The sequence below is a fragment of the Chrysemys picta genome, chromosome 1, assembly GCF_011386835.1.
Source record: "Chrysemys picta bellii isolate R12L10 chromosome 1, ASM1138683v2, whole genome shotgun sequence".
NCBI lineage: Eukaryota > Metazoa > Chordata > Testudines > Emydidae > Chrysemys > Chrysemys picta.
Window position 1 is genome coordinate 146,356,697 of NC_088791.1, and position 24,636 is coordinate 146,381,332.

The 24,636-nt window shown below is 44.7% G+C and overlaps 1 protein-coding gene across 1 annotated transcript in view; it reads left to right on the plus strand.

Annotated features, from left to right (window-relative positions):
* The first annotated feature begins 336 nt into the window (after nucleotides 1-336).
* The window catches only part of WARS2 (tryptophanyl tRNA synthetase 2, mitochondrial), an 88,330-nt gene continuing 64,030 nt past the window's right edge, over nucleotides 337-24,636 (plus strand). The window contains exon 1 of the mRNA XM_008170855.4: nucleotides 337-484. Coding sequence (XP_008169077.2) covers nucleotides 431-484 — 54 coding nt within the window. The 5' untranslated portion in view covers nucleotides 337-430. The remainder of the gene's footprint in view (nucleotides 485-24,636) is intronic.

A 24,636-nucleotide genomic window follows, 5' to 3' on the forward strand; every position in this document is an offset into this window, starting at 1 on the left:
TCTGTGCAGGCGGGTCTGACCCTTGGGCTGGGGCCGCGAGGAGAGCCGGCATCTCTGTGCAGGGACATGGCCCGTGCAGGAGTCTGTGTGGGACGGGACGGGGGGAGCTGTGCACGCGGCGGGGTGGGCAGATGCCCTGGGGAGCTCGGGCGCTGCGGGGAGAGGCGCTGGCAGGGGCGTGAAGGGCCTGGCTGGGGGACGTTGGGATAACGAAATGGGACAGGAGGCAACACGCGCCGGCGGCAGCACCAGTGGAAGGTGGGGGGGCTCTGACGAAGCTGCCGGCCCCGGCCCCGCCCCCGGGCAGGGCGGTAGATTATATTTGGGCCCCGCCCCTTGAAGCGGGTGCCAGGCGCGCAGGCGCTAGCAGTCAGCCAGGCCACGTGCGCAGGCGCAGGCTCCCCGGCTCGCTATTCCCCTCCCCCCAGCCATGGCGGCGCCGCGCGGCGTGATCCGGGCCCTGCACCGCGGGACCCTCACCCAGGTAATGGGCCGGGGCCCCTCCCCTGACCCTCCTGGGCGGGGCCCGCGCGTCCCCCGCCCCGCCCTGGGGACCCCACCCGGGCACCGGCCCCACGCTGTGCCCCGGCCTCTCCCTGCCCTGGAGCCGCCCCGAGCGGGGAGCCGGAGTCAGGGGCGCCGGTGCGTTTCCCGGCTCGGCCCTGCAACGCCGCTCTCTGCCGCGCATCACCCCTCCTCTGGCCCCGGGCTCCGCCCCCACCGCATCACCGCCCCGCCCTGCATCACTCCCCCTCGTCCTTCCTCAGCCCCTCATCACAGCTCTGCCCCCTGCACTGCATCGCCGCGCCAGCCTTCTGCCCCACGCCGCCCCTCTGCCCTGCATCACCAGCCCTCTGCGTAGCACCACATCCCTGCCCAGCTCTGCAGCACATCGCCCCGCTCTCTGCCCCACATCCCTGTCCCTCCTTCTGCCCAACACCGCGCTGTAGTCTGCCCTGCTGCACTACGTTCCCACCCTGCACTGCCCCATCCTCTGCACCACATTGCGGCCCTGCTGTTTGCTCTGCACCACATCCGCGCACCTCCCTTGTGTATTGCCTACCTTTCTGCAGCATTGTGCCACATCTCTACCCCGCCCTCTGCACTGCATCCTTGCTCTGAATCTCCTGCCTGCACCACTTTACCAGATCACCACCTCCCTGCTGTGCTGCAACAGTGCACGACTGTACGGTCATGTTGCCTTGTATTTACTGTAAGAAAAAAAAAAGTCAAATTTAAGTTAGGTTTAGCTGGCACATGTGTGAGCTAAGCCCTACTTTACACTCATCCACTGTCCCTAGTCAAGACAAAGCCTTTGGCCTTGTCTGGACTAGGGAGAGCTAGTCCAATTTAGCACATTAAAGGAAGACTACTTTGTCTCAATGAAACTCTTAAAATATGTTCACTAACATCACTCCATGAAATCCTAGTCTAGACAGTATTTGGTAATAGTTTTTCTCAGAGTGATGGGGAGCCAGAGCCTGACTTTCTAACCTTTTTTCCATAGTTTGCTGTGTTTATATGTGAGTTTTAGAACTTTTCAAAGCAAACCCTTTGGGCTGAAATTTATCAACCCTCTTCTCAGCCCAGATGTGGAATAGTTGGAAAAATGGTCAACTGTTTACATCAAAGTTATGTGAATCAGGGTGGATGGGAATAATTCAGTTTATCCAGAAGTATGTAGTGTAATAAAAGGGTTTTTTTAACGAATATTAAAAGGTTTTACCAGTCTTCCTCTTGTAGAAGAAATCTTGTGCAGGACAGAGCTTACAAATGTTATGAAGAAATAGGGGGGGGCCAGCCGCATCAGCCGATCGGTGTGGCTGTCCCCAGGGCTGCCTGAGCAGCTGGTCCCAGTGCCAGCTGCTTGGGCAGCCCTGGGATCAGCCACACTGGCTGCTGCAGAAGTCACGGAGGTCACAGGAAGTCAGGGAATCCGTAACTTCCGCAACCTCTGTGACAAACACTGAGCCCTACTTATGCTAAACACTCTATTACATCTTGTATTTAGCTGAGACACTCCGACGGAAGGTCTACACTTAAAATGCATCAGCGCAGCTGTATTACTGTAGCGCTTAAGTGAGAGGTCCCCAAAGTGGGGAGAGGAACATGCGGAGGGCACAGCCGGCCTAGGGACGGGGGGGAGGGAGTGCCACCCAGCCCCTCCCTGCCCCCAGGTTTGCTCTGGTCCCACCTCAGCCTGGCTCTGGCTCTGCTCCTGCCCCCAGCCTTGGCCTCTGGCCACGGCCCTGCTCCCAGTGCCACCCCCAGCTGCTTTCTCCTCCCACACCTTCAAGCTGCAGCCCTGCTTCCTGCTCTGGGGGAGCAGAGGGAGTGCAGACAGAGGTAAGGGGGGCATGACCCTCAAAAGTTTGGGGACCGCTGGCTTAAGCGAAGACGCTCCTACACTGATGGGAGAGCACTCTTCTGTCAACATAGTTAATCCACCTCCCTAAGATGCGATACCTTTCTCCCACTGATAGAGCGCTGTATACATGGTGGGTTAGGCTGGTATAACTATGTTGGTCAGGGGTGTGCATTTTTCACAACATAGTTATTCTGACCTAAACCCCAGTTTTAAGGTATAGGTCTGTAGTGTAGACCAGACCTGAATAAGTTTCCCATACCTGAAGAACAGTTCTGTGTAAACTCAAAAGCTTGTCTCTCTCACCAACAGAAGTCGGTCCAATAAAAGATATTTCCTCACCCACTTTGTCTCTCTAATATCCTGGGACAGACACACTACAACTACACTGCATATATCTCTACATTAGGGAACATTTTTAGAAAATTTCAACCATTGCTGTCAAGGTTCCTTCCCCACTCTGAACTTTAGGGTACAGATGTGGGGGACCTGCATGATAACCTCTAAAGTGAATTACCAGCTTAGATCTGGTTTTGCTGCCACCACTCCCAAGTGCTAACTCCCTTCCCTGGGTAGCCTTGAGAGACTTCTTCACCAATTGCCTGGTGAACACCGATCCAAATCCTTGGATCTTAAAACAAGGAGAAATTAACCATTCCCCCTCCTTTCCCCCCACCAATTCCTGGTGAGTCCAGATCCAACCGCCTTGGATCTTAAAACAAGGAAAAATCAATCATGACACGCCCCCCAAATCACAGATAGTGTTGGACAGCCAGTTCCACACTAGCTGTGATTTCTTCCTGGAGCTCTAGGAGAAAACAGAGTTAATAAGACACATGCACCTTTAGACATATTACTGATTATATAAAAACTAACAATATATCCCACATTCCAAGAACAATTTTTAACCAGTTGATTTTGGGAAACTTTCATGGGAGAGTGCATTAGCCACTTTGTTAGAAGCTCCTGAAATGTGTTGTATTTCAAAATCAAAATTTTGGAGAGCTAAACTTCACCGAAGAAGTTTTTTGTTATTCCCCTTGGCGGTATGAAGCCACTGTAGTGCAGCATGGTTGGTTTGTAGTTGGAAACGCCGTCCCCAAATGTATGGGCGTAGCTTTTCCAGCATGTACACAATGGCGTAGCATTCCCTTTTGCTGATTGACCAGTGGCTTTCCCTCTCAGACAGTTTCTTGCTGAGAAACACGACAGGATGGAATTTTTGATCCGGTCCTTCCTGCATTAAAACTGCTCCCACATCACGCTCGGACGCATCTGTGGTTACTAGGAACGGTTGATCAAAGTCTGGGGCCCTTAGCACAGGGTCAGACATGAGTGTCGCCTTAAGTTGGTTAAAGGCCTTTTGACACTCATCAGTCCACTGAACTGCATTTGACTGTTTCTTTTTGGTTAGGTCTGTCAGTGGGGCGGCGATTTGGCTATAGTGTGGTACAAATCGCCTATAATATTCGGCCAAACCTAAGAAGGATTGGACCTGTTTCTTTGACTTTGGGACAGGCCACTTTTGGATAGCATCCACTTTGGCCTGTAGGGGGTTGATAGTTTCTTGACCCACCTGGTGTCCAAGGTAAGTCACTTTGTTTAGGCCTATTTGACACTTTTTTCCCTTAAGAGTTAGTCCTGCCTGCCTTATGCGCTCAAAGACTTTTCTTAGGTGCTCCAGGCGTTCTGCCCATGAATCAGAAAAAATGGCCACATCATCGAGGTAGGCAACTACAGATTCTCCCAGTCCTGCTAGGAGACGATCTACAAGTCTTTGGAAGGTGGCAGGTGCATTTTGCAGCCCGAAAGGGAGCACATTAAATTCATACACCCCTGCCTGGGTGACGAAGCCTGACCTTTTTTTGGCGGGTTTATCTAGTGGTACTTGCCAGTACCCCTTGGTTAAGTCTAAGGTAGAGATGAATTGGGCATGTCCCAATTTATCCAATAGCTCATCTGTGTGTGGCATTGGATAGTTGTCAGGACGAGTTACAGCATTTAGTTTACGGTAGTCCACACAAAAGCGTATTTCCCCATCTGGTTTGGGAACTAGAACCACTGGAGATGCCCATGCACTCTTAGAGGGGTGGATTATACCCATCTGTAGCATGTCCTGGATCTCCCGTTTTATAGCAGTTTGGGCATGAGGTGACTCCCGGTAGGGTGGGGTTCTAATTGGGTGAGCATTACCTGTGTCAATGGAGTGGTATGCCTGTTCGGTCCATCCTGGGGTGGCTGAGAACATTGGCGCAAAGCTAGTGTACAGCTCCTTGATCTGCTGTTGCTGCAGACGTCCAAGGGTCGCGGAGAGGTTCACCTCTTTCACGCCACCATCACTTTTTTCTTCATAGTAGACACCTTTAGGCCACTTCGCGTCATCTGTTCCCTGGGCTGTAAACTGGGAAACCTTTGAATTCTCTGGAATAAAAGGGCTTAAGAGAATTAACATAGTATACCTTAGACTATATGTTGGAGGTGGGGGATGCTATGAGATAGTTAGCAGCTTCTAGGTGCTCCTGGACCGTGAATGGTCCTTTCCATGACGCTTTCATTTTATGGGCCTGGAGCGCCTTTAAGACTATGACTTAGTCTCCTCCTTTGAAGGCCCGTTCTCTGGAATGTTTATCATACCAGGCCTTTTGCTCTTCCTGAGCATCCTTTAGGTTTTCTTTAGCAAGGGCTAAAGAGTGTCGGAGGGTGCTTTGTAGGTTGCTTACAAAGTCTAGAATATTAGTTCCTGGAGAAGGCGTAAACCCCTCCCATTGCTGCTTCACCAACTGTAATGGCCCCTTAACCTCGCGGCCATACACAAGTTCAAATGGTGAAAACCCTAAACTGGGATGTGGTACAGCCCTGTAGGCAAAAAGCAACTGCTGCAACACTAGGTCCCAATCATTGGAGTGTTTATTTACAAATTTACGTATCATGGCCCCCAAAGTTCCATTAAACCTCTCCACCAGGCCATTGGTTTGATGGTGGTAAGGGGTGGCAACCAAGTGATTCACCCCATGAGCTTCCCACAGGTTTTTCATGGTCCCTGCCAGGAAATTAGTTCCTGAATCTGTAAGGATGTCGGAGGGCCAACCTACCCTGGCAAAAATGTCTGCTAATGCCTGGCACACACTTTTAGCCCTGGTGTTGCTTAGAGCTACTGCTTCCGGCCATCGGGTAGCAAAATCCATGGAAGTCAGTATGTACTGCTTTCCTTTGGGAAAGGACCTAGAATATCCACAGCTACTCGCTGAAATGGGACTTCAATCATGGGGAGTGGCTGGAGAGCGGCTTTGACCTGGTCTTGGGGCTTTCCCACTTGTTGGCACACCTCACAAGACCGGACATAATTATCAACATCCTTGCCCATTCCCTCCCAATGGAAGGACTTCCCCAACTTGTCTTTGGTTCTCTTCACCCCAGAATGGCCACCGGGATGATCATGGGCTTAGCTCAAGAGCTTTACCCGGTATTTAGTTGAACTACCAACTGTTTTTGAGGATGCCAGTCTTCCTGGTGTCCACCAGAAAGAGTTTCCTTGTATAAAAGTCCTTGTTCTACATCACAACCGGGATCGATTAGAAGAGCTGAGAGGCAGTGGGGTGCTCCATGCCGCCACCCAAGCTTTCTGAAGGCTGTCATCTGCTTCCTGCTCGGCCTGGAACTGTTTCCTTGATGCTGGAGACATCAGTTCCTCCTTGGATTGTGGACTTGGACTTTGTCCCTCTGGAAGCGATGCAGGTGCTGGGGTCGTTTCTGTCGACTGTGAACCGCTCTCCGCTGGTGCACTATGGGTATTTCAAGCTCTGGCTGAGCCTCTTGGGTAGGATTATCTGCTGTTTTTGCCAGTTTAGGTTCGCTGGTGCCCTCTGGCGTTGGAATTGTAGATGGGGTTGCAAGCGCTGGACTCAGTGCTGGCAATGGTTCTGGTGCTGGTTGCTTTGCCAGTTCTGGTTCTGGGACTGGCTTTGGCTGGGTTTCTGGGATTTGATCCACTACGGCTGTTGCAGTCATTGGCAGGGGATCCGGTTCCACCACCTCTGTCTGGGTCTCTGGTAACACAGACGGGGCCCTGGTGGACGGCTCAGGAACAGGGATGGGTGTAAAAGCTTGCTTAGCCTGGCTGCGGGTGACCATTCCCACCCTCTTGGCTAGCTTCACATGGTTGGCCAAGTCTTCCCCCAGTAGCATGTGGATGGGATAATTGTCATAGACTGCAAAAGTCCACTTTCCTGACCAGCCCTTGTACAGGACAGGCAACTTGGCTGTAGGCAAGGTTAAAGAGTGTGACATGAAGGGTTGAATTGTAACCGGAGCCTCTGGGTTGATGAGTTTGGGGTCCACTAGGGATTGGTGGATAGTCGACACTTGTGTCCCAGTGTCCCTCCACGCAATAACCTGCTTTCCGCCCACTCTCAAGGTTTCCCTTTGCTCCGAGGATATTTGAGAGGCATCTGGGCCTGGGGATCTTTGTTGTGATTGTGATGTAATGAACTGTAATCGGTTGGGGTTCTTGGGGCAGTGGGCCTTTATATATTCCAGTTCATTACATTTAAAACATCGCCCTGCTAAGGTATTACCAGGGCGAGGTTGGTTGGTGTAGGCAGGTGTGGTGGGGTGAGAAGGCGTTTGGGATTTTTCTTGGGATGTAGGTGGGGCCTTGGGTTGCCCCAGGTGATAGGGTTTTGTTTCGGGTTGCCCCTTCTGATATTTGCTCCAACTGCTACTAGTTTTTTTCTTTTCTGCCACCTCCACCTATTTGGCTCCAATCTCCCCTGCCTCGGTTACAGTTTTGGGCTTCCCATCTAGGATGTACCTTTTTATTTCCTCAGGAACACCCTCTAAAAACTGCTCCATTTGCATTAGGAAGGACAACTCTTCTGTAGATTTAACACTTGCTCCTGATATCCAGGCATCCCAATTTTTCCCAATGTCGTAGGCAGGTCGGGTAAATGACACGTCTGTTTTCCACCTTAGGGCTCTGAACCGCCGACGGGCATGCTCGGGTGTTAGCCTTATTCTGATTCTGGTCTTATTTTTAAAAAGTTCATAACTGTTCATGTGTTCTTTAGGCATTTCAGCCGCCACCTCTGCTAAGGGTCCACTGAGCTGCGGCCTCAGCTCTCCCATGTACTGGTCTGTAGAGATGCTGTACCCAAGGCAGGCCCTTTCAAAAATTTTTAAGAAGGCCTCAGTATCATCGCCTGCCTTGTAGGTGGGGAATTTTCTGGGATGGGAAGCGGTACCTGGAGAGGGGTTGCTAGGGTTGGCTGGTATTTCCTGCCTAGCCCTTACCAACTCCAGTTCATGCTTTCTTTCTCTTTCCCTCTCCTTCATCTCTTTTTCTTTCTGCTCCATAGCTCTCTCAGCAGCTTCTTTCTCGAGTTTTTTTAATTTGAGCAGTCTCTGATTTTTCTTTTCATTTTCTTCTGCTTCTGGTCTGGCCAGCTCTAGTTTAGTTGCAGCCTCACTGGTAGTCATTTTCCTGCTTCCCTGTGCTGGGTCACACCCCCTCTGCAGTTCACTGAAACTGGAGTGCATTCAGCTCAGGGCTGCTTAGTTAACAGAGACTTTCTAACTAGCTATACCCAAGAGGTAGAAAGAAAAAAAAAACCAATTCAGCTTGTAAATTCCTTTTGCGGGCTGCTTGCTCACAGCTTGAAACCTTCTCTTAACAAAGACCCTTGTTAAAAAAAACTTAACACCTCTGCCTTCAGCTAAGAGATAAGATATGTATCTACCTTCCCAGCTCTGCGTTCTAAGCAGCTACACAGGAGAAAAAAAATCTTACTGGCTTTTGGTTCCTTTAAAATCCCACCTCTACCACCATGTCAAGGTTCCTTCCCCACTCTGAACTTTAGGGTACAGATGTGGGGGACCTGCATGAGAACTTCTAAACTGAATTACCAGCTTAGATCTGGTTTTGCTACCACCACTCCCAAGTGCTAACTCCCTTCCCTGGGTAGCCTTGAGAGACTTCTTCACCAGTTGCCTGGTGAACACCGATCCAAATCCTTGGATCTTAAAACAAGGAGAAATTAACCATTCCCCCTCCTTTCCACCCACCAATTCCTGGTGAGTCCAGATCCAACCCCCTTGGATCTTAAAACAAGGAAAAACTCAATCAGGTTTTTAAAGAGAAGGCTTTTAATTAAAGAAAGAAAGGTAAAAATCAGGATGGAAAATAACTTTACAGGATAATCAAATTCAAAGAGCCCAGAGGAATCCCCTCTAGCCTTAAGTTCAAAGTTACAGCAAACAGAGATAAACGCTCTAGCAAAAGGAACATTTACAAGTTGAGAAAACAAAGATAAACCTAACACGCCTTGCCTGGCTGTTACAAGTTTGAAATATGAGAGACTTGTTCAGAAAGATTTGGAGAGCATGGATTGATGTCTGGTCCCTCTTAGTTGCAAGAGCAAACAACCCCCAAAACAAAGAGCACAAACAAAAGCCTTCCCCCCACCAAGATTTGAAAGTATCTTGTCCCCTTATTGGTTCTTTGGGTCAGGTGTCAGCCAGGTTACCTGAGCTTCTTAACCCTTTACAGGTAAAAGGATTTTGGTGTCTTTGGCCAGGAGGGATTTTATTGTATTGTACACAGGAGGGCTGTTACCCTTCCCTTTATAGTTATAACAATTGCTAATACTGGTTTAGCTCTGTTTGTATTCGCAAAATTGAGAACCCTAGTGTAGATGGGTCAGTGGCTGCTGCTGGGATTGTTAACACTGTCAGACCTTCATTGAGCATGGTTATGTGACAGTGCTAAATAGATTGGTAACAATAGAATTGATGTTAACATGTCTTAATCAAAACCATGTGGATTTGCATTATGTCGGTAGAGGGTGATTCTTGCTGAACAAGAATTTTTCACCTCTAAGGAATAATGTTAGATAAAAGGCCACTAATCCTAAAAATAAATAAAAATAAAAATGTAGCCTATACCTAGGACTGCACTGAGTTTTAATTATATGGAAAGTTTGAAGAATGTGATAAGGTGGAGTTAAGGTTGTTTGCATGCCCTGTTTTGTAGTGGATGCTACACTGGGGCCTATCTCATTCTTCTTGAGAGTGCAGAGACATGAGGATAATGCAGTGTTTCTGGGTGAGGTGGAAGTTGGAAGTGGCAAAGATTTATTTGATCCCAGACCATCCCATGGGGGCCAGTGCAGGATTGTTTAGTACAGTGTAATTGTCATGTTTTTTTTCTAGTCCAGTTTTAAATTACTTGAAATGTGACTTCCATTGCTTCCTTAAAAGACTGTACACAGAAGAGCTTGTACATGATATTCTACCTCAGTTTTCGTTTTTATTACTATTATCCTTCTCCTAATTTTATGCCTTTGAACTGTTAGTGTTGGGTTTGCTCCTAGGCCTCTCTTACCAGTCTTCTGTTCTGATATAGCGTATTGGATAGCTTCACAGTCATTTGCTCTAAGGATTGAATATCCCTTTCAGATATCCCTTCAGACAATGGTGGGCAGCCTGCGGCCCGTGGACTGCCCGCGGCCCATCAGTGTAATCTGCTGGGGGGCCACAAAACAGTTTGTTTACATTTGCACAGCCACCCGCAGCTCCCAGTGGCCGCGGTTCGCCGTTCCCGGCCAATGGGCGCTATGGGCAGCTGTGCAAATGTAAACAAACTGGCGGGTTGCCAGCGGATTACCCTGATGGGCCGCAGGTTGTCCACCACTGCATTAGGGACATTGTCTAGCCTAGAATTAAGCATCTGCTCTTTTCTCACTTTCAGAGGTCAGAGTGAGCCAGTATGTAGCAGTACAATGTACACTCCTGAGAGTCTCATTGAGTTTTGTGGCATTTAAGCTTTCATATAATAGTAAGTTACAAGAACTAGCCTTGTTTTTCAGACAGAAATTATAGAATCATAGAAATGAAAGGTCTTTGAGGTATGTACTAACCCTGTTCATCTCAGTGGCATGTTAACAATGAAGAATGACATATGATCAGTGTTAACTTCTCTAGTGATCATTTTAATAGGAAACACCCCTTCATTCTGCAAAAAGAAGAACAGGAGGACTTGTGGCACCTTAGAGACTAACAAATTTATTAGAGCATAAGCTTTCGTGGACTACAGCCCACTTCTTCGGATGCATATAGAATGGAACATATATTGAGGAGATATATATACACACATACAGAGAGCATAAACAGGTGGGAGTTGTCTTACCACCTCTGAGAGGCCAATTAATTAAGAGAAAAAAACTTTTGAAGTGATAATCAAGCTAGCCTAGTACAGACAGACAGTTAGATAACAAGTGTGAGAATACTTACAAGGGGAGACAGATTCAATGTCTGTAATGGCTCAGCCATTCCCAGTCCTTATTCAAACCGGAGTTGATTGTGTCTAGTTTGCATATCAATTCTAGCTCAGCAGTTTCTCGTTGGAGTCTGTTTTTGAAGTTTTTCTGTTGTAATATAGCCACCCGCAGGTCTGTCACTGAATGACCAGACAGGTTAAAGTGTTCTCCCACTGGTTTTTGAGTATTTTGATTCCTGATGTCAGATTTGTGTCCATTAATTCTTTTGCGTAGAGACTGTCCGGTTTGGCCAATGTACATGGCAGAGGGGCATTGCTGGCACATGATGGCATATATCACATTGGTAGATGTGCAGGTGAACGAGCCCCTGATGGTATGGCTGATGTGATTAGGTCCTATGATGATGTCACTGGAATAGATATGTGGACAGAGTTGACATCGGGGTTGTTACAAGGATAGGTTCCTGGGTTAGTGGTTTTGCGGATACAGACTAACACGGCTGCTACTCTGAAACCCTTCATTCTGGTGTCTTGGCAGGGCTTGGTTAGAGTCCTACCACTCGTTCCCTCTCTAGCCCATAATTGAATCTCTTTGTTGAGCCTGATGTTAAACTGACAGTCCCGCATGCTGAATTTCTCTGTAAATATCCCCAGAGCAGGTTGTGATTGTCACCATTTCAAGGGTTAACTGCTCCTTCTGATTCCCCCCACCCCGTCATCCTTGAGGACATCCATTTAAAGTTTCAGGCTTCCAGTAGTCACCTCTCATGGACAGAGACCTGTGTCTCTTTCCCTCCAGATTGGGAAGTTAGATTTGCAGTCCCTCTGCACCTCACTGTGATTTTCTCAGCAGATGTGACCGGGTTCCAGCACCTGGCGTTAACCTTTCTCCAGGGGCTACAGCAGTGTATACCAGTTACCAAGCAGCCTTCACAAAGCCAAATACATTCATTCTTAGAATAAAAGTATTATGGAGAAAACATATAAAACAACAATAGAAGTTCCTATACGCATGCTAAAAGTTCATCCCATTAATCTTACGGAATCCTAGTAAGCCACAGTCCTTCCAACCCTTCCGCAAGGATTGGGGATCCTCCTCCTTGGACAGAGGGTCCTGTCTGTTTACTGGGTCAGAAAGAAGGCCCTGTGTCCCAGGCTTTTGGTATAAACTCAGCCTGTTTATACCAAAAGCCCTTTATTTGTTTTGAGTCTCTGGAAAACAGAGTGTGAACCAATATATGCAAACCTCTCCAGGGGGTGATACTGCTGTGGAGTAGTTTAGTCTCAGTGACTCACCTTAGTCACCTCCTTCCCTCCCCCCCCCCCCCACCGTTTTTAGTTGCTGAAGGCGCTGTGGTAACCCTCCCCATGGAGTAGTATGTAGTCATACATAAACCATGCATACATTTAGAACACTGGTCCCCAGAGATACTGCCTGGGGTTGCAATATCTATCAGAGTGATGTGTGTGAGATTATGAACTCTCTGTATGTATCTTTATCAAACTGCAAACTCCATTTCGAATGTGCAACTTGTTTGCCTTCTCTGTTGTCCTTTTACTTCCATCTTGGGCTGGAATTCAAGGGATAGTTGCCCAGGCTGTCAATGGAGGATGGTTAAACCTTGATGGTCTTCTATTCAAATAGAAGTACTCTACACAAAAGACTGGCTGCTACCCAGGAGAACTAGTTTATCAGGGGGAGGTTGCCTGACAATAAAGTCACCTGGTAAAGGTCTGTGGTCATCTGTTGAAGCTGATCGGTGTGTGTGGGTGGGGGAGTCATCACACAACAGGAGACTGGAAGGTTATAAAAGGGCAGGAGCTGCTGTATTCTGCATCTCCAGCTATTTTCACCAGACCAAGCTGAAGAGAGCTGCTGCTGCAGGAGCCTTGATGAGGCAGGGGGGAGACCTGGCTGTCTGAACAGAGAGACACTCAAGGGCTGGGTGAGCTGGAGTAAGGGGCGTTTCATTCAGGATGCTTGTTTTCTAAATGAATTGTGCTTTCTCTTTAGTAAAGAGTGACTGAGTTAGAAAGACTGCGTTTTGCTATTTGCTTCCCGCAACCGGAAGGCTCACAAGGTATTCTGGGGAACGTGCAAGAGCTGCTGGGGAGCCTTGGGGAAGATGACACTAGTTTCAGGACCTAACAACTGGACTGTGGGGTCCTCATTGCCAAGAGTGGTGTCAGATGCAAGGTCTGCACCTGGAATGCATGCATAGAGGCCCAAAGGCAGGGACAGTGCCTAAACTCATCTTGCCGGAGCTGAGCCCATGTTATGTGGCTTCAGCGTTTAGATCCTCTCACAGCTTTCTGGCAAGTCTGCCGTAGGGGGAGCTTGTCCAGACCTGTGACAAATACAATGGGGCAGTGGAAAACTTCCTCCAAACTGGCCTGCCCTCAGAGAGCCACCTCTTGGGGTATGTCAAGAGTAGAGTGTGTAGTCCTGTATTCACTAAATTTAATTGACAATTTAGTTAACTAAAATATGATTATAAATGCAAGTTGAGACACTCCACAGTTCTTTGTTGCAGGACACCAAAATTGTTGGTTTACCCTCGGACTCCAAGGTTAGATGAACAAACACTTGTGGAATTGACTTTGTTCTCCTATTGTAACTCAAGTTCAGACAAACCTGAAGATTGAGGTCAGTTAAGTCTCATTGGACCATTTAGCCCTTGACCTCAGCTGAAGTTGCATATAAGAGGGCTGATCATGGTGGTTTTTAGTGACTTGAGCATCTGTTCGCTAGGAAATGGGCTGACACCTTTCCCCTCTATTCAGACAGGCCAATGAACAGCCTTCAGGAGCCTCACTTGTTTCTGTTGGGTTTAAAAGATCTACCTAATGCCTGTTAGCCAGAACAAACAATACTTGATTCACCACAGGTGTCTAGCTTGAAAGTGCTCCCCAATCTCTGCTGCAAGAAGGAATATTTTCTGTCTTTGACCAGTCCCACACTATTACCGACTGGCTGCCACAAGGGTGGGGGAGGGGGATTCTCTGTTATTTTTAGCTCCCAGCTTCTATTTCTGTGAGTTCTTTGAAGGCTTGCTGCTGTTTCTCTGAGCTTTTCTAAGCAGAAGAATGAAGTTGACCAGATTCTTACTAGTTTCACTGATCCCCACAGGACTAGCAAGCAGTGACAGCTTACAGTACTCTGGTCAGTTTTCATGCTGTTGCACCTGGTGATTAGCAGCAGAGGTAGAACTACATCAGTTACAACATTTTGTGTTTAGACTATAAAGGCTATACAGTTTGCAGAAGTGGAGTTTTCACACACTGAGGGTAATGATTTTGCTTTTTATGCAATCTTCACACTGGGCTTTTTCTGCCACCCCGAAGAGTCTCCTACTATCTAGGTTTGGGTATTTGACCAGTCCAAAAATAGCTAGTCATTTGACCAATCACATATTGGTCAAATAATGTCAAAAATGGTCAAATATTTTAAAGCATTAATTTATTAGAAAATAACGACAGTAACAAAAAAAGAGTGAGACTTTATGGTCTCCAGTAGGATTAGCCTTGTGTACTTATGCCTAGTAACAAAAAACATTTATGAAACAGAGTTATTTTAACACAGAAAAATGTGTAACACAATGAAATTAAGATTAAAAAATGAAAGAATGATGCAATCAAAAAGGGAGGCAACTGCTTATATCAGGATATTCTTGATGGAGTATTTGACAATATTTGGCTGTGGTCAAATAATAGATGCTCAACTGGACAGTCAATTGACTGGCTTGCCAAGCCTAATCTGGTCCAATGGTAGCACTTAGTGTCCCTCGTAAAACAGAGATCCCACTATTTTAGAATTGACACTAAGATCTATAATTGTCATACTCAGCACCCTTCCCATGTACACACCTCTTGTTCCAGCAAATGCATTCTGGCATACATAAGGATTTGCACTGGGAGGTTTCTGAGAGTGTAGTGTCTTTTGCGATGTGGACCATTGTCCAGTAAGATCTAAGGGGAGAGCGCCAGGCCTAATATAGGATTTGAACTCTCCTCTCCAGAAGCTAGTGCACTTGTCTGTCTGCACTCCAAAATCTGCCACATTTTCCAGTTCAAATTATCTGGAAACTCTTACTTTCAGCTTCTAACGTATGACTGTCCCAGAGCTAATGCAGTTCATTGTAACTCCTTTTAACATGCGACTCTGTATAAGCAGCTGTACCTCCACCTCAAGCCATGCTCCAATCACATATTTCAAGATGTGCTTTGTTGGGATGGGTCAGCACTTGGATTGGAGAAGTCCAGAGAATATGTATGTCCTGCCTCATATGGTATTTATGATAAGTACCATCTTACTTTGTGAGTCAATATTGAGCCAATGCTGGAGTGATACTGGGGAAGGAAGGACACTGTGCTGCTGGAGGTGCTATCTACTAAATAAGACAAAACTTAGGTCCTTATATGGATTTGGTGTTCACTTACTTCCCAAGCAGTTAAACTGCTGCCATGTTTCACTTCAGAGGTTGCTAAATCATAGTGATTCCTGTGTATATTTTGTGTATAACATTAAGCTTGTAGATAACCTTGGGATTCTTCAGGATAAAAGTGTGGCTATAAGATACTTAATAATCAGGAGAAAGTGAAAATTTTGGAACATTTATTATTTGGGGGTTTTTTAAGATGCTTTCTTGAATCCAGGAGAACATGTCACATTGCTGTGTTGCATTGTCTTTTCCTCCAGGAAGTTAGAGAAAATTACAGCTGGCATTTGGGATACACCTTTGCCACTACTCTATCAGCCTGTCTCAAGGATGCATTACTGGAAAGTTAGCAGTTCAGGGGACATCTGTTTTAATGAAGAGATCTTGCTTATATGCAGCAATTCATGCTAGAGAGGCTGTATTCAGGAAATGAGGATTTCCTGTGTAATATCCTATATTTCTGTGTAGCTCCTTTTAACCTGAAGAATTCCAAAAGCACCTTGTGACCTTAAACTGTAATGTACTGCTTAGATTCTTAGACTTTAAATTTTCAAAAGTCCCCAAGTCCCATTTTCAAAAGTGACATAGTCACTTAGGAACCTAACTCTCATTGAAAGTCAATGGAACTAGGGCCTGGCCTACACAACGAAGCTTAAAGCACCTTTCTGCTGGTGTAACTGTCCAAACTAGGGGGTTGCATTGCTTTATTGTTTTCTAAACTCATGTTGTTATAGTTGTACAAAAGTTGTGCGGACCAGCCCATAGTCCCACTGACTTTCAATGGGACTTGTAGTCCTTAAGATGCTATTGAAAAGGTGTGTCTATCACTGTGGGGCCTGAGCATCTTCCTGTAATTATTCTACATAAACATCATTGCCATGCTTGAGATGTAATTGGGCATCAATTTTTAGTGCACAGCAAAACTGTGCAACAGTTTAGGACATGAAGAGAAGCAGAATTTTGAATCCAGCTGAAACTGCAGGGGGAATTTAGTGAGGCAGGATGTAATATGAGTTGAAATTTCACCAGGATGCTGTTGTTAATGTCCCATACAAAAAGTGCCATAGGCTCTTTAATAACCCAGTGTGGTCAGATTCTCAGTTTTGCATCCCCTCTGAGGACTGATTTAAACAAGCTGATTACCATGTTCAGTTAAGAAGAAAAAAGTTTAAAGTGATTTCTTGACCTGTTCAAAGGATTTTGCTTGTTGCCCAACCCCGAGAATTGTCTGAGAAGCCAGCATTTCACATCAGTCAAGTGTAGACCTTGAACTGATGAATTTGCTCTTTTACCATCTGGATACAGTAGAATGGATGATATTTTTGCATTGGCTTACTGGATACTATCCAGAAAATAACATGTCTTGGGCATCAAAGAGCTAGATCAGAAGTGGTGCCTACCCTTTGGGATTGACTTTTTTTTAAAACATGGTTATGAGACATCCTGGAATGAGATCAGAGTTGCCAAAATTTATGATTTTTCTCTTTTGCCACCCCTAAATATTCACTTACGCATTCAAGCGTATCTTGGAGTTAAACCTCATTGTCTCTCTAAATGAGATCACTCCTGCCTGGGTAGCAGAACCAAGAGGGATGGGGGGTCAGCTTTGTCTCCTTGTAAACTCATGCACAGCAAGGGGTGGGGGTGGGGACCAGAGGTGAGAGCGGGACCAGCTGCTCTAGGGCCTGGGATCATTGCAGGGAGCGGGAAATGGAGGGGCTAGAATGGGACCAGGGGCAGGTAGAAAACCCTGGGACCCTCCTTCCCAACTTGGGGCCACCTCCATGCCTGCCAAGTCTTAGTACCTCCTCTCACTCCCCCTCCTGTCCTTCTACTTCTGCCATCCCCTGACTCCTGCAGTGCACCATGCATTTAAACAGAAGGCTGTGAATATCTCTGGGGCCTTAAACTTGGTATAGTCTAATGATGGATGCCCAAACTTTGCCATACTGAGTATTGTGTTGGTAATTTGTAATGAACCTATAGGCCAGTGGTGGGCAGCCTGCGGGCCACCTGTGGCCCGTCAGGGTAATCCACTGGTGGGCTGCTTGACAGTTTGTTTGCATTGTTCGCAGCAGGGCTTTGGAGCTGTGCTCTGGCTCCACTCCAGCTCCAGGCAAAAACCTGCAGCTCCCCTGCTCCGGAGCTGCTCCGCACTCCAGCTCCCGGCCAGTGGGAGCTGCAGGAAGCAGCATGGGCCGCAGGGACGTGCTGGCTGCCGCTTCCCGCAGCTCCCATTGACCAGGAGCGGCGAACCGCGGCCACCGAGAGCTGCAGGCGGCCGTGCCTGCGGATGGTCAGTGTAAACAAACTGTCTCGTGGCCCGCCAGCGGATTATCCTGACGGGCCGCAGGTTGCCCACCACTGCTACAGGCCATCCACACCAGACTTACATAAAACAGGGCAGATCTCAAATGGCCTCTCATCTTTCTTGCAGAAGAATGGTTCATGAAGACTACAGACCCAATCATGTGATGCTGCTTGGCTTAAGATAAATAACAAATAAGACTGTGACTTTCATGAGAGGCACTTTGGCCACCCTAGTCTTATGGGAAGAGTCCTCTGGATTTTAAATATCTTAGAACTCTATTAAGTGGCACACTGCTAAATACCCTGGCACTCGGTAAGGATTGAATTCACATTTTCACCTGTAAACTAATAGTTTTCTTTTAAGTCTACCCTTAGTCACTGCAACATTAAGGAAAATATGGCATCCACTTTTGCAGCAGCCATAAAACCAACTGTTAGTTGTGTTGGTGTCTGTTAAATATGCTGATACATTAAGTGTCTAGATGTGAGAGGGTGCTCGGTTGAATTGGTAGTTTCTTACCATGTTTTAAGTGAATGCAGCATTAGTGAAAATTCTTGGATATACAGAAGTAGAGATTGAAGAATTGTCTATTTGAAGAATAGGTCCAACACAGAAAATGAAGGTGAAAGCCTCCTATCTGCCTGATCTCCACTAGGGAGCTTCAACCCCAACCTAGATTGAGCTTCTTGAGGGGGAAATGCAACTTGTGTATTTGGTGTGTTTGTTGATATTTAGGCCTGGTCAACTTTAGAAGAGATTTTTAAATCTTAGTTCAGTAATGTTGCAACACAAACTATGTTGATTAAATAAAGGTTAAAACAGTTTAAATATGTCTATGTGAGGGATTCACACTGATTTAATTAGTTCCATTCTAAATCCATTTAAATTGGTATAACTTTTCTAATATGGAAAAGAAATGCCAATTGTGTTTTTTGTGATGTGCACATTTGCCCACTAAGGAATGCACTGAGACTCCCAACTCACACAGACTTCAGAGTGCCATCAGATGGTGTAAACTTTCATTTCCACCTGAGCTAGATTTGAGCCAGAGACCACAAAGTGAAAGTTTTTAAACAGCTGTGTTAATTTTGGCGCCATATAAAAAGTAGCTAACCTTTCCAGCCTTCAGGCAATTGCCAAACAAAATAACCAGTAGAAAAAATTATTTTCTGTTTTTAAGATGTATTATGAACAATTGAATAGTTAAAACACAAAACATGTTTTTAAAAAGCCACTCTAAATGTGACTTGATACTGTTTGTCCTTGTTTGTGTTCCTTTGGGCCAGTCTTGCTAGCATACAACTGCACACTTGAACCAAAAGTGCTATAAAATAAAAAACGTCCCCTTCATCTGAAGGTCAGAGAAGGAGACATTGAGATTGTATGTTTGTAAGGCACTTAGATATTACTGTGTTGATTGCAATATAAAAACTTAGCTAGCTAGTTCACTGAGAGGGAAGCAGGCAGTTGGGAATTTGGTTGCCCTCTCCTAAAAAGAGACTGGGAAGTCTTCTTACAAATAAATGAAACAATTTTTGACATAATTCAGAGATTAGAAAAAGGAGGCGTCCAATAAATTAGCTACTTGCCCTTTGTATGTCCAATGGTCATTATTCTTAAAAGGTAATAAATACATACTGTCTTTTCATATTCTGAAAATAAGTCTTGCCTCTGTATTGCTTACTCCTCATTTCTAAAATCACTTTTCTTTTTGGAAACAAATCAGACTTCTTTCCAGCAGTCTTATCTGGTGCAAATAAATGGAGGTTTCTTCTATTTCTGAACGATAGTACACACAAGGGTGTAAGTACTAAATACTAAGCCACATGTCCTTCCAGAACATCTCTGTCTAGGTAGAACACAGAATGGTTGCAGAATTGTCAGTGTTCAATTCTTATCTATAATGGGTTTTTATAATCTCTTCCCCAAAACTTGTTAGAATAAGACAGGATCGGATCACATGATCTATTGAGCCTCATTCTCATTTCTTGCACAGCAATGCTTTTTTGTTTGTTTGTTTGTTTTTGGCTTTGTCTACACTGGAAAGTTGCAGTTTTCAATTGATTGGTATAGTTTAAAACAGTACAACCCTATAGTGTGGACATAGTTATACTAGTGTAAAAGTGCTTTATATCAGTATAATTATTCCCGTATGGAAAGGGAAAAATTTCCCTGCTGTAGTATTTGAAGTGTATTATGGCTCCCCCTGACTCTGCCTTTCTGTCTTCAGTTAGTGGATGTGTTCCTCAAAGCCCATTGGTTACCACCTTCATCCTGGCCTCTGGAGGGACTAGGAGCAGTAGCTGAGTGGCAGTGAGATGTTCCCAGGACTCCACCTTCTATCCCCCTCATTGCCACCACTTCCTCAAAACACAAGAGGAATTCACTGACTAAAAACTTAGTGCAGAGTTAAGTTTGACCAGCAGCGCATCGTACCCCTCCAGAATGTCAAATGAACCTATATTTAAACCTCTGAAAACCAGGAAATGTAGAGTTCTGTGTGACGCAGCACATCACTTAAAATGGCCCATTTACTTCATACATTCAGTACTTGCCAGCTCCAGGTTTGGGGCGGGGCTGTTGTGTATCTTAAATCTTTCTTTCCAGGTTTTCAGAGTTTCAAGTATAGGTGCATATGGCATTTTGGAAGGGTACGAGGCACTGCTGGACAACCTTACCTCTACATTAACTAAGTTTTTGGACAGTGCATTAATATAGTTTCTTAGTGCATGTCTATATTCAAAAACTTGCATGGAATAAGTCTTTAATTTAATTACATCAATGCAAACCCCTAACTCTAAATGCACTTAAATCATTTAAACTGCATTTATACCAGTTTATCTTATTTTGATTACCAGATTAAGCTAAACCAGTTTAAGTATATTTACATTAGGAGTGTACACTGATGTAATTAAATTGATTTAATTACATCAGCACAAAAAATTGATGTCTAAACCAGCCCTTGGTTTCCCTGTTTCTTTTAAAAAGAAAGTGAAAGAAATGCCTATACCTGATGATGATAGCACGTCAGTGGTCCCAGTTAGGCTTTAAAATGTATACCTCAGTTGCAGGGGTTTAATGAGGTAGGGTAAGTTCCTACCTTTCTTACTGCTTCAGACTTTTTTTTTGTTGTAAGTCTAGGTTAACAGGCTAGCATATCATTTAGAAAACAAATGCTTTTTATTTGCAAAATATTAATAAGGGAAGTAAAAATTATGTGCAGCCCCTGAAGATACCAGAGTTCATATTTACAGACAGAGAATTTCTCCTGTCCCTGAAGATGAGGCAAGTTTTTGTTTTGTTTTGTTTTCTTCTCCAACCCCCTCGGGAAGATCTTACTTATGTTTGATCAGACACTTACAATGTCAGGCACTTTTCTTTTGACTGTATTCACTTATGTATTGTTCTTTCTTCCTTCTGACACTCTGGTTTTCAGTCTTATGTGTTTCTCTTCTTTTGACAAATTTCAAGATGTTTCAGTTGGAAACAACTAGGGCTATGTGAACTGCCTTGGATAAAATAACGATAAAAAGGAGAAAAGTCTGTGAGTGATTCTTCTCTGTTTCCTGAGTCATTCCAGCCCCATTAATCAGTGCTAGTGCTGTGGAGGCTGTGTGGTGTGTTATGTCGCCAGCACAGCAGCTCCTCAGTCCCTTTCCCCCACCCCCTGCGTGCCTACACAGTGGGGAAAACTAGAGAGGGAAGCCATCAATCTTTCCCGTCACCACATGCCAACAGTGATTCCCCTCTCCACTTCCTGTTCTCTCTGTCTTGCTCACCACCTGTGTTTAGAATTAGCTCTGATTCTACTAATCTCACTCTCATCCTTACCTGATCTGCTCCGAGAAGATAGCAAATTGTCATACTGCTATAGTATTTGTGAGTAGTGACCACTTGAGTTTGGATTGTAAAATAATTTCCCTTATAACAATCTGTTGTGACTCTCTCCATTTTCTGTAACATTCATTCTTAGGGCTGAAACTCTGCTTGCTTTCACTTCAGCCCAATGATGAACTTTTGGGAGAGTTTTAAAAAACTGTAGTTAGCCATTTGTATTATTTGCAGGGATTGAAATATATACTATGCACTTTCTCGTGAGAGGACTAAACTAGCTAGAGGCAGATATAGCAGGTGAATGGATGAGGGTTGGAGGCAGCCTGCAAAATAAGTCCACAGGCAGTAGTTGGGTTAGAAGACCAGTCTTTATGCTCAGCTGCTGGGAGGGTTTTTATCAGAAAGCTTTTGTACCCTGTTTGGGGCTTGGTCTTGATATCTGCATCTCACTAGTAGGTGTTTTGAAAATTAGAAGTCCCATCCCCTCCTCTTTTGGCTACTAATAACTTGGAGCCTCCAGGTTCTACTCCATAATCTCATCAGTTTGTCTCTGTCGAATAATATGGCCAAGTAAAACCTTTATTCTCACTGTCATGTAGTTTGTAGCCTGATCTAGATTATGAATAAAATTCCCAGCTATCACTTTGAGGGTTGACAGGTTCTTGTCCAAAGATCAGGCCCAGTATTTTTAAAATTATTGTATAGTTGAAAACCCCGATGTGCACAGATACAACACTCACAATGTAGGAACTCTTTTATATTTACAAATAAATAATTTAATAATACATTTAGCAAAGTCTCCCACACTTTAACTCAGTAAGATAGATAGAGATAATACAGAAGTACATCTGAACATCCACACTCACACCATCCCTTCCAGGACAACCTGAAATGTTAGCCATTATCTTCCTCATCACCGTCACCCTCCTTATCTTCACCAGTGGCCATCATTCTGGCCCCTCTCAAGGGCTACATCTCTCCCCCCTACTGCCCTGGGATGCCACTTTTGTAATATGTTACACTGACGTTATCATGTCTAATGCATATTCAGTAGGGGTTTTCCCCCTCTTCCTTATATGTATTTCCTCCCCTTACCAATGTTAAGATGTCCTTCTTCTACGGGTTAGTGTATTTATGATTTCACCTCATTAACATATATGTCAGTTCATTACCATGGCACTCTTGCAGTCAGATGTTCCGTCCAAAACCTTCCAGAAGCTGGTGTGAGTTCATATGCTGTGCTTGGCTGATGTCCTTATAGACAAAATTCCCCCCTACACTCTACTTCCAGTTCCCCAAAACTTATGAGTTACCTAAGTTTATCTATGCCAAAGTTCATAGGCCTCAAGCCTCATGCTAACTGCTAAAGCCAATGACTTACAGGACACAAGCCTGTAGGTTCCTTGCATTATTGTTGACTATAAAAAGCAGAATATAATGCAAAGCAGTGAATATAATAGAGGTAAGATGGCCCACTGGGCTACAAGCTTGTATATAAATAAACTTTCTAGACAAAAAAAAATTGTTTATGGCCTTGGTAGAGTTAAGGTTGTAAGCAATATGCTTCTCAATTATTTAAGAAGAAAACTCCTACGGGAACGTTGGTAGTTTTTACAAAACCCCAGCAGGTGTTGGCCCGTCTGTTCAAAGCTAAGATTTTGCTAAAAACAACAAAATATTGGGAAAGAATGGAAATGTCCAGTTAAGAGCATCCAGATAACCCTAACTCTGCTCTTATCTGCTGCCACCCTTCTGTTGAGTGTATAATGGTGATATTCTTATAGACTTCTGGAGGGTTTTTGATAGGAACTGAGCTTTAAATCCACTTTATGTGCATAGCTTAAGTTGTCTGAGGAGCAGAGGAACAGTAATACATGTTTGATACATGTGATCCCCCTATGATCTCGATGTGTAAAACTACTTCATTTGGGGTTCGCCTTTATGAAGTTCATAACCCTAAATATGGTAGCCATGGTCAAAATTTTGCGAAGGTGAGTAGTGATTTTTGGGTCCCTCGATTTGTGGGTGCTCATTGAAGGTGCATGAATTGGCCTGATATTTGTCAGAAGGTGTATCCACAGCAGTTGCTGAAAATCAGATCCCGAAAAGGTGTCTTAATGAGCACATACAAACTGAGGCACCCCAAATCAATAGTCACCTTTGAAAATCTCTGGTCCATGTGTCTATGCTAACTTTTGCAGTATGACAGCACTTATATTTGAAATTACATAGAATATCATTCAGAACAATTCCTAAAAAGTGTTCACCTCTGGTCAAAAGATTTAAATCTGTATTTTTTTTTCCAGTGACTGACTGCTCATGGCCTTAAAGAAGGCAGAAGTATTTTGCTGTAGTGATGTAAAGACAGGTGTACTTTGGTTTATATGCTACAGCAGTAGTGCTCAGTTAATCAACAATAGTACAGTAACTTTAGTCACTGACAATGATTAAATGTGCTTTTGAAGATGGGATTATCTACTGCCTTTCAGTTGTTCTCTGGGTTGAGATACAGGTCAGAGTTAGGGTTAGCTTTTCATGGCTGTGCTTTCTGTTGTTTGCTTTTTGGGGTTTTTTATGGAACCTGAACTCGGAAGTTCCAAATTAATAATGTTTCTGTAATTTGAGAAAACTACAATGTTGTCAAGCCTTTTCCTTACAAGATAGATATTTACAAACTTATTTAAAGATTAAAGTTTTTGCCTGAGAGTTTTCTTAGTTTTTGAATGCATTTTATTGCAGTTTCTGTCACTTAGACATCTGTTAGGGATGTCTAAAAGTTGTGTATACTAATTTGGACATCTGTACAGTTTGGAGAGACATTAACAAAATAAACTTGTTTGCAGTGTTGTTGTAGCCTTTTTAGTCCCAAGATATTAGAGAGACAAGATGGGTGAGATAATATTCTTTATTGGACCAACTTCTGTTGGTGAAAGAGACAAGCTTTCAAGCTTACACAGGGCTCTTCTTCAGTTTGCTGAAATAAACTTGAGTTAGTTACAAGTCATAGAATGCAATAGAGAAACTTCATTGTGAAACTTTGGCTGCAGCTGTTTACGTCTAATGGAGCATATGACACGCTACTTTGAATGGTGCATGGAGCATTAGAGAGAACATGGAACATAGCACATATGTCTGCCAGCATCCTAAAGTTTGAATGGCATAGCCACTTAGATGAAGATTTCAGGCAGCCACACTGGTCAAGAGCTTGGAAGTTTCTTCATGTGCATTATGAGTGGCACGTGGGGAGCATGCCTTATCTTGAAATAATTGTTTTAGTCCCTATAATAGATAAACCATCTCCATACTCCTTGGAAATAGCAAAAGGCCCTCTTCCTTGTTGTCTAAGGACAGCTCAGGAAAACATACGGGGAGTGGGTGGGGGCTGGCTGGCCATTTCCTAGGTCAAACCACTTTT